Source organism: Saimiri boliviensis, chromosome 1, assembly GCF_048565385.1.
Source record: "Saimiri boliviensis isolate mSaiBol1 chromosome 1, mSaiBol1.pri, whole genome shotgun sequence".
NCBI classification, from domain to species: Eukaryota; Metazoa; Chordata; class Mammalia; order Primates; family Cebidae; genus Saimiri; species Saimiri boliviensis.
The window spans coordinates 90,879,885-90,898,348 of NC_133449.1; the positions used below are offsets into that span (position 1 = coordinate 90,879,885).

Below are 18,464 nucleotides of genomic sequence, written 5' to 3' on the forward strand. Positions count from 1 at the left end.
AGTCCTAACCTGATGCCATGTGCATTTGCTGCCTGCATTTCCCATGACCACACCTGTATTATGAGTTCCACAAGCAACTTCTGGAAATTCAGCTCTCTCTGCACATGGTCCACAGGACAAGAATATGCTCAGACACCTAAAGGTGAGGTTCCCTGGGAAGGAACTGAGCACAGCCCTCTGGTTTACACCCCAGGCTTGTGGGCTTGGCTCATTAGTCTACCTGTGTGACTGGCCTGCTGGGGCAGGGCTGCTGAGCCTGCAGACCCAGCCGACCCAGCCCTGGGAAGCTACCCACAGCACATGCCCCTAGTTCTCTCTTGGATGAGCTCCCTCTGCAGCACCTTCAACCTGAATGTCCTTCCTCTGAGAGTGGAGAGGAGAGTAGCATCTGCTCTCTTTCCAGAGTCTCGAGAGAAATGGTTGAGACCTGGAGGAGTCTGGGCATAGGAGACACCCAAGAAATGCAGGCAGCAACACTGCCTATTCCTCCTTGGCAGTCCAGGGTGGAAACCTTGACTCTGACAGCCCACGCTGCCCTCCTGCCTGCATTCCCACTGTCATGATCACAGGTGGGCCTTGCACACCTCAGGCCCTCCAGGAGCGCTTGGCAGCCTGGTGTCCTGGCCCCATTACAGGGACTCTCACCTCTGCACAGGCCGCAGCCCAGCTGCTCCTCCTCCAAAGTAAGCCTGGAAGTAAGTGCTTCTCACAGGCCTGCAGGGCCCAAGTCCAAGCGCTCTCTGGAGCCATCCCAGCGTGAGGAGTCAGCATTTCCCAGTCATGCCCTCAACTCCAAACCGCCAGGGCTCCCCAGGATACCAGGCAGCCTGTGGCTACCGTGTTGAGGAGAGGGGGCATTTCTGGGGCTCATGAGCAGTTTGGTTTCAGGCTGTGTTCTGGAAATGCTTCTCTTTAATGAGTGCTACAGAGCGCTTGGTTGGAGGAGGGCATCTAGAGTCTCTGGGTACAATAACCCCTGATGAGATAGAACACTAAGAGAACGGGAGTGAGTCTCTGAATTTTCTAATTCATCAGAGATGCCCATGACTTTATAGAACAGGGTCTTTCAAGACCTTCTATAGACGATTCTGGGAGTCATGTCTTTCAAGATAATGTTGAGGGGTCTGGGGAGGAAGAAGCCTAGGGAAGACATGAGAACAGCTTTGAAATATCCCAGAGTCTGTCATTCTCACGAGTCGGCAGACCAACTCTGTGATTCTAGACAAGGGTCAGGCTCCATTCAGAAAACACAGGCAGCAGGTGTTGGTCCCATGGAGGGAGGCTGTGATGCAGAGGGAACTCCTTAGGAGGGGACAAGACGTGGAAGAAGAGGAGGAGGAGGAGGAGGAGGAGAGAAGGGAAGAGAAGGTGGGTGTGTTTTGTGTGTTTGAGTGTGCTTGTGTGTTTGTATGTTTCTTGATGTGCAATTTGTGTATAGTGTATGTATCTGTGTGTTACGTATGTTTACATGGTGTGGTGTGTACAGTGGATGTTTGTATGGTGTGCAGTCTGTCTGCACAATGTATATGGTGTATGTTTGTGTGGTGTGTGGTGTGTGTATGGTGTGTGATGTGTTGTACATTGTGTGTGTGTGTGTGTGTGTGTATGATGTTTTGCAGCATGTGTGGTTTGTGTGTCTGCAGTGTGTGCGGGGTGAGTGTTTGCAGTGTATGGTGTGTGTGTATGGTATGTGTGGGGTGTGTATTTGCAGTGCATGTGTTGTGTGTGTATTGTGTGTATGGGGTGTGTGTTTGCAGTGTGTATGGTATATGTGTTTGTATGGTGTGTGAAGGGTGTAGGTTTGCAATGATGTGTGTGGGGTGTGTGTTTATATGGTATAAGTGGGGTATGTGTGTTTGTATAGTGTATGTGGAGTGTGTGTTTGCACGTGTGGTATGTGTTTGCACGATGAATGTGGGGTATGTGTGTTTGGTGTATGTGGCCTGTGTGTTTGCAGTGTGTGTGGTATGTGTCTGTATGATGTATGTGGGGTGTATCTGTATAGTATATGTGTGTTTGCATGGCTGTATGGTGTGTGTGTATGGTGTATGTGTGGTGTGTGTATGATGTATGTGTGGTGTTTTGTTTGTGTGGTGTGTGTATGATGTATGTGGGGTGTGTGTGTTGGCACTGTGTGTGGTGTGCAGTGTGAACCCAGTTCTCCGAGGGCCTGGGGCCCTGTGGAGGGGAAGACACTTCTCCCTGTGGGTGTGGCTGTAGGGGCTGGGACTGGCATGGCAGTGCTGACGGAGCTGCAGGACCCAACACTGGTGCTGACCCCTGGCAGGGCTATGATGTGTTCCACACTGTCCACAAGCTGATGATAGGCCCTGTGAATACACAGCATTGGGGGTGCGGCTGACTGCGCAGAGAGGCAGCTCAGGGTCTGGGCTCTGAGGTCGGAAAGCCCTCAGCTGAATCTCTGGCTTGGCCACTAACTGGCTGTGTGATCTTGGGCAAGTTACCAAGCCTTTTACAAAACCTGGGTTTCCTCATCTGTAAGACAAGGACACCGATTTCACTGGTTCTTGGGAGGGTTCACTGAGACAACACACCTGCAGTGCTGAGGGACACTGCAGGCAGGGCCTGGCTATCCTGGGCATGCATGGCCGGGATCCGTGCCCACTGCTGTGTTCTGAATTGCGCCCCGTGCAGAACACTCAGCTCTTGTGGTTCTGATAGCAGGCGTACATGCGACTTCCGTTCCAGCTAGTAATCAGAAGTTAGTAGCTGAGGGCCCTGCGGAGTACCTTTTTGATTCTGGAGCCCCAGGCCTAGCCCCAGAGGCTTGGCACTAGGTATCATCTCTGTCAGGGATCGCAAACTGCGCTGCAGCTAATTTGTGTAGTCTTAGAGCTATGAACGTTGTTATATTTTGAAATAGTTGAAAAAGAAATCAGAAGACTATTTCATGACCTGAGAAAACTGTATGAAATTTAAATTTCAGTGTCCACAAATAGGGGTTTACTGGGACACCAGCCCATTCGTCTACATACAGTGTGTGGCCGCGTTCCCACCGTGAAGGCAGAGGGAGTGGTCACCACAGACACTGTAGGCCTGCAGCATCTGCAGCATTTACCACCTGGCCTTTGATGAAGAACTTACGAACCTAGACGCTGTCCAGAAGAACTTGTGAGGCTGAACTAGATAGGCGCCGTTTCATTCCCCACGTGGCACTGGGAATGGTGTCTGGGAGGACAGCAGGTGCTCAGGGTGGAGGCTGCCTTTCTGGGTTGCAGGCAGCCAGATAGCTAAGGGGAGGAAACTTTTTGACAGAAACACCAGGACTGTTTTCTTGGGAAGTCGTGTTTGATTATTTCAGCAATGTTGCAATGTGTGGGCACTCAGCAAGAATCATATCTTCCTGCCGTTCTAAGCTGACAGCCATCATATCTCTCCAAGACGCCTTCAGCCTTCATGTGAGAAGCCTTTTAGAATGGATAACTTACAAAGGGGGATCCAAGCAAGGTGCGCCTCTAGCCCCAGGTGAAACCCAAGCACCTGCAGCCCCACAGCCCCACAGCCCACAGCCTTAGTGGGCCATGTCGCTTCAACCAGACTCAGTTTCCAGATCTGTAAACAAACCTAGGCTGAACTATGTGAAGTTGTTAGTAAGCATCAAAACGAATGAATATGGGCAGTTTCGTAGGGCTCAATCTGACCAACTATATACCTTTGAAGCCATCATATTCAAGATATTTAGGCCTGAAGCTATCTTGAGTAACATCATAATTCTAACATGCTGAGTGGGCTAAGGCTCGTGTGGGAAGAGCTGCTCCTTAAGCGGGACACACAGTCCCACAGGGGACTCAGCCCAGGGACCTGCTCCAGGGTCCTTCAGGGTTGAGGGGGCACAGACCACTCATTGCCTAGTCCCCCACTATTTGCAGTCAGAACCACTCAGTCCTAATGCATTTCCTGATGGCTCCTTTGCAGTCCCAAACTCAGGAACAAGACGGACGCAGAACATGAAATAACACTCCAGTTCCCAGACTCGTTTCATACGGCGCCCACCACCCAAGCTCAGGACCATGTGGATCTGGGTGTGGAGGGATGTCTGGTAAACCTAATCCCAGCAAGGCACCGTTGTCCCTGCTCCCCGAAGGTGGCTCCAGACCTCAGAGGCCAAATCACAGCACACCACAGAGCAGGCAAGCCCACCCTCCACTTACCTCTCTCTGGGCAACGGCTTGGGCTCGGGGCGGATGGCAGCCATGGACAGAGGTGATTGCCGGGAAGGAGATGCGAAGTTCAGATCCAAGGAGCCTGCCTTCCTGTGCAGAGGCTCCATCCCCATGGCGCCCTGCATCTCGCTCTCTATGGGACAGGATCCTGCCCTTCCATGGCTGGACAGTGAGGACACTTCGGGGCCCACTGCGCCCTGGAGCAGGGCATCCACGGCCACCTGCGGGTCGTGGGTTGGAGACACAGATGGCGGGGAGCGTGACTTCTTCTTGGTGGATGCTCCGGCGAGAAGCTTCAGGAGCCCGCTCTTCTTCTCTTTCTGGGGAGGCACACAAGATGGAAACCAAACAGGTGAATGCTTCCCAGCGTCCTTGCTGTCAGCGACTGGGGAGTGCATTTTCCCTATGTGGAACTTTATTTTCTAATTTCTTATTTTTTCAGAGACAAAAGACTGCCACTCACAGCAACAGCAGTAGCCAGAGTACCAGCATTTTCTTGTACCAGTTCCCTGAACCCCAGTTCCCACAGGGTGAAGCAGTGAGGGCCAGGTGACGTTCACAGGCACAGGTGATGTTCGTGTTAAAGCAGAGGACCAGGAGCTTTGGGAGACTGAATCCTCTCTACTGGACTGTGAAGATGCTGGCCCTCCGCTCCAGAGTCAGGCAGTAAGCACACCTGCTCTTTGCTTTGAAGAGACATTATTTCTATTCTCCAAGGTTGGTGCCTACATAGACATCTTGAAAAGACAGGCCAGCAGATGGCATCTCAGTTGTAAGATGGGTGGAAAGGTGAGAGACCCATGGAGAATGATTCCATTGGGAAACTTTAAAGATAACCTTGTAAAGTGGCTCAGAGGATGAAAACAAAGCTAAGACTCAAAGCTCATCCAGGCTGGGCACGGTGGCTCATGCCTGTAATTCCAGCACTTTGGGAGGCCAAGGTGGGCAGATCACTTGAGGTCAGGTAGGTTTGAGACCAGCTTGGCCAACATGGCGGAACCTCATCCATCTCTACTAAAAATATAAATATTAGCCGAGTGTGGTGACATGTGCCTGTAATCTCAGCTACTAAGGAGGCTGAGGTGGGAGAATCACTTGAACTCAGGAGGTGGAGGTTGCAGTGAATCAAGATCACACCACTGCACTCCAGCCTGGGTGACAGAGTGAGACACCATCTCAAAAAAAAAAAAAAAAAAAGAGGAGAGAGAGAGAGAGAGAGAGAGAGAGAGAGAGAGAGAGAGAAAGCTCATCCAACTCGTTTTCCTTTCTCTTCCAAAATCTGGCAGAAAAGTCCAAAATGGGCCCCAAGGTCCCCAGGGCAGGCTGGCAGAGGAGGACGCTGCTGACAGGCCATCCCCAACAACACGGCCCTCTCTGACACAGGACACTGGCCAAGCCTGGCAATGTCATTATCTGTGTAGAAGAACCAGCAGTCAATGTCATCTGCTTTCTCTTTCCCCAGCTCTTCTAAGTGGGCTTTGTGGGACAGGTGACACGGTTCCCAATGGAACTTCACGTGAGGCCCAAGCCACACTGGGGTCTGGGTGTCTAAGAGCACAACCGCTCAAGCCCCAGCCAAGCTCCCCCAGGCCACATTCCCAGACTGCTGCTGCAGCGGTGCCAGAGTCTGGGGGCCTGTGCCCATAGAACACTGCTTAGTGCCTGGTAAAGGGTCTCCACCGGGTAAGGGGTCTAAAATGGCCATCCCCATCACCCTTGGTGACCAGCATTTGTTCCACCGAATTCATTAATCCCACTGCATTTAGAGCCGGTGCCCCCAGGCCGCTGCTGCTTCTACAACAGAGAGGGAAGGAGATGTCAGGAGGGTGTGCCCTGGGCGAGTGTGGATCTCCTCTCACAGGTTTCAGAGTGAAAACCCAGCCCCCACCCCAACTGCCTAAGTCTTGGCCTTTGCCCCCACTTTTCTCAATGTGTTTCCTCCAAGGCTGGACTCATTTTGGAGTCAGCTGTTCTGCTTTCAGGCTGACGGTCCATCGGGGAGTTCTGGGCTATTTCAGGGCCAGGAGGAAGAGGCAGCCCAGCAATGGGCCATGCAGCCTGGGGATCCAGACACTTGACTCCGCTACTGGGTTTGCAGCCCCACGGCCTCTCTCCCCTCTGCTTCACTCTCCCTCTGATAACTCCCTGAAGGTCTTGTGCATTGTGCTGAGCCCTGGAGGTTGTGGGCAATGGAAAACAGCCTAGAGCAAATCGGGTAGACATGGATTTCGCTGCAGCCCTCCATGTGATGGGGCTCAAAGTGCGGTGTTTCCCAAGTCGAGTTCTCAGAGAACCCTTATTGGTGGCACAACTTGAGGGAGAGTGTTCCCAGGAACACACATTGGGAACTGCTTGGGTAGAAACTAGAAAGCAAAAGAAGAAACAGTGAGGGGTCGGGGGCAGAACCCTGGGATCTGAGTGGAGGACCTGGGGGCAGGGAGTGAAGAGGCTTGTTCGGGCCAGGATGCCGGCAGGGCATGAGGCCTGGGGGAGGGGGACCCAGCAGCTGGGCCAGTCAGCTCCTCCACAGTCCAGAAAGGAAAGGACTGCCGTGTCTGGGGTGGGAACCAGCTTCCCAGGAGGACTGGACCCACAGCAGGGCTTCTTGGTGGGAGAGGGTGACCTTGCCCCCAGGGGACAGGTGGCAGTGTCTGAAGACATCTGGGCTGTCACAACTCAGGGGTGCCGCTGGCATCTGGTGGATAGATGCCAAGGATTTTGCTAAACCTTCCCCAATGCTAGGGAAATCCCCATGGCAGAGTTATCTGGCCTCAAATGTCACCAGTGCTGAGGCTGAGATCCTTAGGTCACAAGGACAGCAGGGCAGGATACAGGGATAGAAGCTGGGCCTGCTTGGGCTATCCCGGCAGAGCACACTCTGCAGGCTCTGGGGCTGCTGGCTGCTCCTTCCCTCCTGACAGGCAAGAGGCCAGGGTAGCCTTGAGTTGCTCAAAGGAAAAAGGAATTAGCCTTTCTCTGCCCACCTCTGTCTCTTCTTCCCCCGAAAGGGGCCTGGTGGCTGTTCATCCCCTTCTAAGCTCCCCTCTAGAATCAAAGCCTTGGGAGGGCAGGGACTGTGTTTATTTTGTTCACTGTAGTATTCCCACCAGCAGCTAGGACGATGCTAAGAACACAACAGGCATTCAGCACTTGTTTGCTGAATGCACTGAGTCCAGCTGGGGGCTATCACGCCCCTTGGGGAGAGACCTTTTGGCCCTTGAGTAGAGAGAGACTCAGTGGACAGATGCTTGCTCCCAGGGCACGATGGATCCTGTGGGCTTCGATGTGGGGTATGGTGGAGCTGGAGAGGCCGAAGCCCTGCTGCCTCGCCATCCAGCCGCTGAGAGTATCTGCAGTCAGGCCCAGCCTTAGCTGTCTGCTTTGGAAAGGGTGGGGTACATAAATGTGATGGATAATTTTCCTGTTTCAATCTTCCAGGATTAAATAAACTGAATACTTAATTAACTTGGAAAAATGCTGATGTCATGGCTAGAAAACCCTCTCCAAAATGTCCTCCTTCCAGGACAGAATTCTGCTAATTCCTTAAGCATCAGTTATTACCAATCACTGTGGAATTCCCAGTACTAACAATCGTCATGCTCATGGAATCCATGCAATATGGAGGTAGATGGTCCAGGCACTTCCCTGGTGGCCGCCCCATATGAGGCAGGAAAGAATTAGCCAATGGACAATTTGCATGTGGCGGGGAAAGGCTCACGGATTGATTCTGGGGACAACATTGTGGGCGGATAAGAGGTTTTAGAGGATACAATTTAGAGCTGAGCTGGGCTGAAAGATTTTGTTAAGGAATGATGGATTTGCTGAGTTTCTCCTGGGACTGGGAGTAAATGAGCAACGTTCACAAGTGCATTGGGATGTGGATTTGGCATCCCTGTTACGTTTTCCTGACTGCTTTCTTCTGCAAATGTTTCCCCTAGCACTCTGCTGTTTCCATCTGTGGCTTGCACTCCCCTCTGCTGGGGGGATCACTTTCCATTCCAATGACCCTTCTGGATGGCCAGGCTCCAATCAGTTCAGCCTTGCAGGGAGAAAACCAAACAGCCTGATCTGTTAGGAACAAAACACCTCCTTTGCTCTGAAATGTCCTGGCCTGAGTGGGAGACAGATCTGCTGAGAAAGGTGCACTGGTCCTTCTCCCACAGAAGTGGTGGGCTCCTATCACCCCACTGGGATGTCCCTCTTCTGGAAGGACCTCCCCACCACCCAGTGCCCTCAGCCAGCCCACCTTCCCCCTCCCCTTCCTCTGTCACAGCTTTCGCCAACCACACCGCGGTGTGCAGATCCTGTGGGTGTGGCGAAGGCCCGGCTCCACGTCCCCACCACCTGTGTTTTGTCTCTGCACCTTTGGAAGGGTACCATCTGCCTCGCTGAGCTGCTGAGGTGACAGATATAGGAGCGCTTTTGAAGAACTAATGCTCTTACCAATATCTGGTGATTATGTTGCTGCTTCTATAACATGTTTACTCATCTCTGAATATTAAATAGTTTAAGAAATACCTAGGGCCTAGTTAGTTCCCAATATATTTTTGTCAAATGAATAAAATGAGATTCCTACCCAAGACCTCCACCTGCCTGCGGAACCACCGAGGGTCTCTCAGCTCTCCAACTCTGTATACAAAGAACCAATCTGGGAGTTCCACCAAATGTGAAATGTGGGCTCCACCCCCCAAAGATTCTGCTTCTGTGGGTCTGAAATGAGGATCAAAAAATGATTCCGATACAGAATGCAGGAAGTGATCAATTAGAAGTCAATGGTTGGTGTGCAACTCCGTAAGTGATTTCCAGATGACAAACAGTGATGTCAAGACACACAGAAGGGGCCAGCTGCTTGGGAAGGTGTTGAAAGGAGGTGACTGAGGGTTACTGACACGTACTCAGTGTCCCCCGCAGGGACACACATGGGTTGAAACCAGGGCTCTATGGTGCTGGACTTCTGGCTGGAGTGCACACACTGATTCTGTGGGCCTGAGCTGTCCGACTGGCTCCAGGGGAGCCCCCAGCTTCCCAGACACATGGTGAGAAGCCAGGTGCAGGCAGGTGTATAGGAGATGGAGGGCCAGGGACTGGAGGCCAGCGACGAGGCTCTGCTGCAGCCCCGGCTCTCAAGAGCTAGGTGTGAAGGCATCCCTCTGTCCAGGCATGGAACACTGTCATGTTAGAGAAGGGAGAGCTTATGAGTCATATCCAGAAAAAAAGCCACGTGTGTGTGTGCTTACACACTCATACTTACACACACAGCCTGAAGTCAAGTTGTACTCCACTTTAAAGAATCATCTAAAAATGTGATATTTAAAAAGGAGAAATTTGAAGGCATTTATTCATACTACACTCTATACAGGAAAACTATAAAACATTATATAAATGGTAAAGTAATAGAGTTTTTTTGTTATGATTAAGATGGGGGCCTCTCCAGGGGCCTTAACTGTTTAATAGAACATTAGTAGAAAAACTTGGCAAGAGCAATCAAAAAGCTTAAATTAAGATTCAGCGCCAGTTAAAGGTCAATCAAAAGTTATAGAAAATTGTCTCTGAAATTGTAAGGAGCCAAAGGGAATACAATTTGATTTTCAAAAAGCAACATTAAACAGAGGTAAAAGTCATTTCATTAAAATGGAGTAAACCTGCACCTGGGACCCGTAAGACGTTTATCCAGTCGCCTCCTTGATGAAGCCACGTAGTGGGCAGTGGCTGCGCCACCACTTCTCTCAGACAGAGTTACCATCCTCATTCTCTTTGTCTCAGGCAATATGTAACATCTGTTTACATGGGTTGGGCACACACCAAACGCTGGGTCAGGTACAATGGGAAGTGGGCAGAAATGGACTCAATTTGCAAAGTTAGCCATAATAGCTTACAAGAGCCTCAATCTGTAGAACCCCAAACTGCAGATGCAGATGGGTGACACACCCTTTTCAGTACCCGAAGGGGAGCTACAAACCCAACAGCTTTGGGAACAAAGGATTGAACACAATCACACACTTTAACTCCACCGGTGCACACAAAGGCATTTTTGTGAGCTGAGACCTGGGAAATGGTGGTCACTAGGTAGAGATGTCCAGACACAGTGGATCCTCGGTGGCCTGGGAGCACCTGCGGATGGTCCCAGGAAAGCACAGAAAGAAACAGGGCCTCGACTGTTGATACTGGGTCCCGGGGCAGGCAGGATCAGAGGGAGACAGGGCAGTATTTGAGTTTTGTTCTACTCTTTTCTGTTATTTGACTTTTTGTATCACATGTGTTTCTTTTTAATTTCAGAGGGGAAACATATAAAGGAGAAAGTTGCAATGTTTTGTTTTGAAACTAATGGTACTAGATATGATGGACAGGGGAGATCTGCTGTTGATTAGCTGACAGTGCAGAAGCCGAGTGGGCCTCAAGATCTGGGCTGATACAGGAGTAAGGAAAAGGCTTGGGCTCGTGGGCGAGGTGGCCCAGGGGAGTGGTCAGAGGTGTGGAACAGGTAGATCTAGCAAAAAGCGGGTGCAGGCCAGAGTGTGGATGGGTCGTGGGCCGAGGTGCCTGGTGAGGTAAGAAAGGCTAGAGAATGGCTGAGTGCAGTGGTTCACGCCTGTAATCCTAGCTCTTTGGGAGGCCAAGGTGGGCAGATCACCTGAGGTCAGATCACCAGCCTGGTTAACATGGTGAAACCCCATCTCTACTAAAAATGTGAGAATTAGCTGGGTGTGGTGGTAAGCGCCTGTAATCCCAAGTACTCAGGAGACTGAGGCAGGAGAATAGCTTCAATCCAGAAAGCAGAGGTTGCAGTGAGCTGAGATCATGCCACTGCACTCCAGTCTGGGCAACATAGTGAGATTCCATCTCAAAAACAACAAGAAGAAGAAAGGCCAGAGGATGGCACATCTTGGCGCCTCTAGGGCCAACTGAGGAGGCTCAAGTTGCCTGCTGGACGCTGGGAGCATCCAAGAAGCTGTGATGGAGATGGAGGCACGGGGATGGAGGAGGTTGTGAGGCACTTGAAGTCGCACAGTGAGCCAGATGTGGCCCTGGGTGCAGAGGTGCTTCTGAGGAGCCAAGCCTGCTGAGCGGGGGATGGCAGGGCTGCTGATGGAGACAATCACAAGAGGAATTTACAAGGAGAGCAACCCCGGAACCTGCAGTCTGGGGAGGCGACAGGCATGGAGACAGCAGGTCACGGGACTGTGACCTCATGCGGCCCAGCTGGGTGGCAGCCACAAGAATGTGCTCTGTGCCTGCACGGCCGGGGACTCCTTTGTGTGTCCAGCCTTGACTTTGTACCAAACTCTATGTGAATTCCCACCCTTTAGGAATCTGTTGAATAACATCAGTATTTTGGCAGACACAACAGATAGAAAGTTAAAGCAAGCAAAGTGAGTTTAGAAAGATGGTCAAAAATTCTCAGATGCCACCTCAACCCATAAGCAGTCAGGAAAACAGGTGGCAGGTACCAAGGTCCTGCAGGCAGGCCTGGCTCAGAGAAGGGAGCACCTTTCCTTCCTGGGTGGGACATCTAGGAAGCAGCAGGCGAGGCTGGAACCCGGCCAGAGGCCTGGGACACATGAGAGAGACTGCTGGGGCTTGCAGGAAACTTTAGACATTCAGACAAAAGCAACAGGGACTTATCTTTGTTGAGTCTGGCTCTTGGGCTGCAAGTTATACTTGGAAGCTTTTTGATTATTATTTTATGTTAGGAAAATTTCCTATCGGAGATGGGGAAAAGGTAATTAAAAGCTGTGTTCTGTTAAAATTTTAATTGGGAAAGGCAGTTACTGGAAGAGCACAGGAAAGTTTACAACAATATAAGTATGTGACGCATTTTCAGAGACGGCAGAGGAAGAGAAGATCCACAATGAATAACGGGAAGAAGTGAACAAGCTAATTAAAAGGGACAGAAAAATTGTGCACCAGCTACTGGGTATTTTAAACATTAACATGTGTCTTCAAAAATGCTGCCCTTGCCAAAGCCAGAAGATAAAGAAAATTGGTTCACGAAAATAGCAGGGAACAGGAGGCAGCAGCCAGTGAAGTGCTGAGCTATGGTGCTTCTCTAGCCTGTTTTCGGTGAAAGACGTGACCGCTGCATTGTGCAGCTCTCTTGCTTTCATCAGTGGTGAAGCAGTTGTTCCCTGCCCTTCCTCTTGCAGAGGAGGAAGGAGCCGGGGGCCAGTAGGGACAGGGGGCTTAGGGCATCCTTGTCCTTGGAAGCTGAGCCCTGGGCATCAGAATTATCACCATTTACCGCACTCAAAACAATGGCGAAGAGCAAAATGAACACCGCTCTCCCTTCATCCGGGTCATGGCCCTGGGCTGGGAGCAAGAGTGCCTTTGGAAGACCAGCCAAGTTCGCCATGGTGTGAGGGAGCTCCTGAAGCAAAAGAGACTCCCTGAGGAACTTCAATAAGATCAACAGCCGGCATGGTGTTCTGCGGGAAGTGCATGATGCTGCAACAGCTTTGGCGACAGATGGAGCTGGGTGTCCCTGGCATTTATTAGTTGGCTGATCTTGAACAAGTTCCTGAACTGCCCTTAGCCCTACTTCCCTCATGTGTAAAATGGACTGCATAATTATCTAAATATAATGATAATTATTACTAAACTGGGACCTATGTCTTGAGAGCTGACTATGAGCTGGGCACTGTCCTAAGTCTTGTCCATACATTTGTTGACTGAATTCTCAAAGCAGCCCTGAAGCAAAAACAGGCTCTGAGATGCTAAACAAGAGACGCAGGGTCATCAACCCAAAAGTAGCATAATCCGCATTCGAACCCAGGACTTGCTGAGGCCAAATTTTAACTGTGGCTCTAATGCCACATCATGAAAATTAGGGTAATACATGTAACCCCAGTATGGCATTCAGTAACTGGAAGGCACCCCTACAATGCACTGTTGAGATCTGCGTCTGTTTCAGTCATTTTGAAGGAGAGCACAGAGGCATTTACATAAAATCACCATTACCAAACTCCAACAGTAATTCTGTGATGATAAAACAGTGACTTGGTCAATTGCTCAACAACCTTGTGAGCCGGGCAGGCACCTCACTTCTCTGGGCTTCCTCAAGACAGGACTCTCCTGGTAGCAGTCATCACGGTGCAGAAGGGAGGCCGAGGAGTGACATCCGCAGAGCACACAGGACAGCGCTGCACTTAGTGCGCTCTCTGTAAGTGGCAACCGTTTTGGAGGCACTGCGGGGCAGAGGCCGCCAGCCACGCGTCCAGCCCATCAGCCGCTTTCATTTCCTGTTAGCACAAGCCTGAGTGGAGGGGTGAGTGCAAGTCCAGCTATTTGCTCAAAAGGGAAGACGCAATGGGACTGCACAGCCAGCTAAGCATCTAAGGCCTTCTGGAAACTTCCCAAGCAATAACAGGCCAAGAAGGTTCTCCAAGTCCTTAAACAGCCAGCCTTGACCAGTCACCGAGAACATCGCAGAAGCTCCAAACTGGAGGAAATACCCCAGTCTCTGGCCTGCAGGCAGGAATGCTGCCAGAAGCATAGACGCCATAAACTTTGTTTTCCCATATTTTGCTCAAACTGAGTTTGCTGAGTGGAAAGCACAGGTGCACCCTCCAGCTGCCAGCAGACACAGCAACTGTGGTGACAGCGTGGTGACTAGAACTTGAGCACAGAGAGAGATCCGCGTGAGGGGCCCCTCACTAGCCAACCCGCTATCTGTAGGGCCCTGGCCTCCCCTTCACTTCCCTATCGAGACGTTTCCCTCTCATGGGTTTCTTGACACATCTTAGGGTTTCTTCTCCTGCCTTTCTGAACAGCTGTCAGGTTCTTTTTGGCAGCACCAAGTGGGAAATGCCCCTCAGGTTCCCTGTCCCTCTGTTTCCCTGTCAGTGTCCTCATCACCCGAAGCGATGACACAGCTTTGCTCTTCAGTTCTCCCTTCCATGGTTCTCCCTTCTAACCCAACTCTCCAGTGAGGTCAGGCCTTTTATCTGCAGCTTCTTCTAGACCTTCTTTTAAGACAGAAACCACACAAATCAAACCATCCAGATGCCCCAGGCTCCAAGCTAGAGAACAGGGAACAGCCCTCCACAAGGCCCCAGCTAGAGAGAGCTGGAGGTCATGTCCCTGGTCCCTGTGCCCAGGTGAGCCCAGGGGATTGAGGAGCAGAGGAGAGGAGTGAGGCCGAGAAAGGGTGGAGCCTGTATCCAGTGTGAGGCTGAGACAGGGTGGAGCCTGCACTGGTCCAGATGCCAGTCCAGCGCTGTTCATCTCTATCCTCCACCTCTCAGAGGGCTGCAGAGAGCACCCCATGGCTGCTCAGGACGACCTCTATCCTAGGAGACTTCCTGAGTGACAGGTGTTGGCTGTCCCATGATGCTAATTCAGCAGGTCTGATGTCGCCTCCCTATGAGCTTGGCACCCTGAGGATTAACAGGGGCTGGTGTCTGGACTCCCCTTGTTACTCTCTTTTTCTCAGCCTCATGGTCACCTTAGTTGGCTTCACTACTCACGAGTACTGCGCCCTTGAACTGATGCTTTATGTTTTCTGTTCAGTTCTCCTATCTGTAAGCTGGCGATAGTGACAGCACCTGCCATAGAGGGTGGCTGTGGGGACCAAATGTGGGGCTTAAGTGCCACGCTCCTGGGAGATGCCATCTTAACGGCTCTGGCCATCTACAAGGTTATGGCATAGACGTTTGGCGCCATGCAGATGTTGGACCCAGTGCCTTCTTTTCTGAAAGCAGATGTCTTAATGTGGGTGATATGTAAGTGTTACTGTCTCGCTACGTTGGGAAAGAAAGTACCACCTCTCAGCTAAAGGAAAAGTGCCAGGATAGGGTCTTTTCCTCTAGACAGTGGTCCTCAACCCACAGCAGGGTTGAAGTCACTGCTTCCCTCAGGCTGCAGTGGCCTCAAGGGACATGTCACCTGTATATTGTGGGCTGCAGAGGGGCTGTCAGCAAAAAGGGGCTGAGCCGGAGCAAGAGCTCCAGGGAGATCTTCGAGTCTCAGGGCTGTGGGTGGGTTAGGTGCTGCCGCGTGAAGGCACCGAGGGCAGTGAGTCCTGGGGTCTTCATCAGAGGTCTGTGGATGGTTTGGGGGGTTTGTGAAACCCGTAGAATTGCAAAGTTGAGAGCAGTGTGGATAATTGGCTTTTAGCAGGTTCATAAGGGGCTTCATTCCCTCCTTCCTAACATTAAGAAAGTGATCATTTAATTCATTTTTTTTTAAATGGGGAGATAAAGGTGCAGGGCTCTGCCTGTGGGAGTACAGCCCCGACCTGGCCCTGGGCTGCGGAACCCTGTACGGGCACACCTGGCCCTGCCCCGGTCGCTACTTCCTCTGCCCATGAGGCCAGTGGGAGCTGTACATCCTGACTCCCCAGGGAGAACAGACACAGTGGAACTTATTTTCACACTTAATTAGAAAGTACCAAACTGGAGGCAGCTGTGGCGGACAAGAAATGTTCCTACTGAACTCAAGGAAAGAGTGATAGGTCACAGAGCTAAAAGGGAACCTGAGATCATTAGTAACTTGTATTTTCTAAATACAGCCACAACACTGTCTCTTCATTCGCTAGCCCTCCTCTACAAAGAGATTTTGGCAGTCCCCTCACTAAGTCACAGTGTCCCTACCCTGTGTCCTGGGCAGACCTCTGTGACATCCTCCATAAGCAGGGCTCAGGGAGATGCCACTGCATGACCCTGAGGCAAGGTCAAGGGCAGGCCATGCACTCACTCTCGGAACCCAGTTGCCACGCTGCCAGGAGGCCCATGCTGTCCACATTGAAAAGCGTGTGCTGGTGCTCTGACCCTCTGACCTGCAGCCCGGCCGAGATTCCGGCCAGCAGCCAACACCACCTGCCAGACACACAAGCCAGCCCACCTCCAGGAGGCTGCAGCTCCCGCCAGCAAATCTCGAAACCTACAGATCCTCTCAGCTAAGGCACAAATGTGGTGGACTGAGACAGCCTTCCTGTCATGCCCGGCCCCAATTCCCAGCTCACAGGATCCCCAAGTTTCACAAAGAGACTGTTGTTTCAAGCCACTGTGTTGATTTGTTATGCAGCCAAAGTAACAGGAGCGGGTTTCATTCTGACCTCCCATGAGCTTCCCAGGGCTAGACCCAACCAGGACGATAAGACCGTCGCATGGCCTCTGAATATGAAGATCTGACTTACGAGTTCAGACTCTCCCCTCTCCCTCCCCCACCACACTGTAGTTTTGATAAACAAGTGTGGGATGGAAAAATGAAAGCACATCCCAACAAACTTCTTAGGAAAAGTTGACAGAAATACTGGAAGCATGTATAATTGTAGGCATACCAGACATCCAAAAAATAGAGAAGAATTCTGCAAGGAAAAACGCCAAGGACTGAACCTCAGTATATTTTCACTGGAAGCCTGAAGACGTCCAGATAACCAAATAGGATCAAACGGAATCACAGGGTTGTAAAAGCCAACAAGATACCATCTCACACTGATGGGGTGTTTAGAAACTGGAAGGCCCATGTTGATTTAAAGGCGTAACTGGGAATCGAGGAAGAAGGATTTTACTCAGAGGACACATTTTGAGACAGCCCAGGGAATCCAAGCCATGCAAGTTTGAATGTATCATAGAGACAGCTAGATGGCTTTACGGGAACTGACAGAGAGAAGGAATGAAAAATACAGTGGGAGCCAGAGCTGGAAACTTAACAAGGCCTTTAGGTCACAAAATGCTTTAGAATCGCCTGCCCCAGAGGCTGCCTCCGATTAGGTAGCTCCTCTCCTGCTGCAGAGCTCAGAGCCCTTGGCAAGGCCCCTTCTCTGTGGTGGACAGGACACTCGGGGACCTCCCCGACAGGGTCTCTCTCAACTTTCTAATCATTCCAGAAATATTTCATGAGCAGGGTGGAGAGGCGAGGGCAGGGCAGGCTGCTTCCTGCAGATCCACGCCAAGGGCATGGGGCTGTTGCGCTTGAATGTACATGTTCCCCAAATTCATGTCATCCCCAACTCCCGATGTCATAGCCTTGTGAGGTGGGGTCTTTGGGAGATGACTGGGTCGTGAGGGCAGATCCTCATGAATGGAACTAGTGCCCTTAGAAAAGAGGCCCCACAGAGCTCCCTTGCCCTGTTGACTACGTGAGGACGTGGTGAGAAGGCGCTGTCTATGAACTGGAAGCCAGTCCTCACCGGACACCGAATCTGTGGCGCCTGGATCGCAGACTTATGGCCCACAGAACTGTGGGAAATCACTTCCTGTTGCTGACACCCTGCCCCACCTCCCAACACACACACACACACACACACACACACACACACACACACACACACACACCCATCTGTGGCATTTTGTTCCAGCAGCTCAAGGGACTACAATAGGTGCTGCGACCCCAATCCCTTTAAGTGCCCTCTTCCTGCTGGGAGAGGCTCTCCTAGTCTCACCCCAGCATGTGTCTGACTGGAGGGGGCCTCTCAGCCCATGGCTGGGAGAACTCTACAGCCTTTTTGGGACTTTGAGGTTGGGTTGGGGAGAGAAGAATGAAGGAGCCTCCAAGGAGAGTGGGTTCAGGGAATGAATAAATGTGGTGGTCCCATATGCCTGTCCCTTTTTTAAGAGGGGAGAGCGTGGCATGGTCTTTGGGCATGAAGGCTGTGCCGGCGCAGGAACGGGGATGGATTTCCTCCCCTCTGGGCCAGTTCTTGATAGTCACGATGTGAGGGTGTGCAACCCAGAGGGCAGGGGGCAGTAAGCTTCAAGGATTTCCAGTTTTCCTAGGCCCACGGTCATTCAGGCCAATTGTCAGAGGTGTTTGAACCACAGCAACTCCATCTTGAATAGGGGCTGGGTAAAATGAGGCTGAGACCTACTGGGCTGCATTGCCAGACAGTTAAGGCATTCTAAGTCACAGGAGGTCAGCACAAGGGCCTTCTCCGGCCTTTGTTATGCTAATAAGCAAATTTTAAAGAATTTTGTCTTATTTTGGTAAGAACACTTAACTTGAGATCTGCCCTCTTGCAAGTTTCTAAGTGTACAGTAGAGTATTCCCAATTCTGGGCACAGCTGATCTCCAGGACTTACTGATCGTCAGGCACACAGTTTCAGCTGAGCAAGAAGAGTCAGCTCCAGGGAGCTAAATTTCACTGCAGGAAGTTTTTTGGTTGGCCTAAAGCTCTTTTGTTGATGAAGGTGAGGCTTTTGAAGATTTGGAAGAGAAATGAGTTGCTTAAGGTAATCAATACCGGCATAGCCCAGGGCAGAGCCAGCCGGATCCCAGGGTGCTGCCACTCAGTCACCACTTCAGAGGAACCAGGAATGAAACCAGGGCGATTTTGCCCCGGAG

The 18,464-nt window shown here is 51.2% G+C and overlaps 1 protein-coding gene across 1 annotated transcript in view; it reads right to left on the bottom strand.

The window, feature by feature from the left end:
* SH3RF3 (SH3 domain containing ring finger 3) overlaps positions 1–18,464 on the bottom strand; it is a 360,128-nt gene that overhangs the window by 8,663 nt on the left and 333,001 nt on the right. The window contains exon 9 of the mRNA XM_010333743.3: positions 4,173–4,504. Coding sequence (XP_010332045.2) covers positions 4,173–4,504 — 332 coding nt within the window. The remainder of the gene's footprint in view (positions 1–4,172; positions 4,505–18,464) is intronic.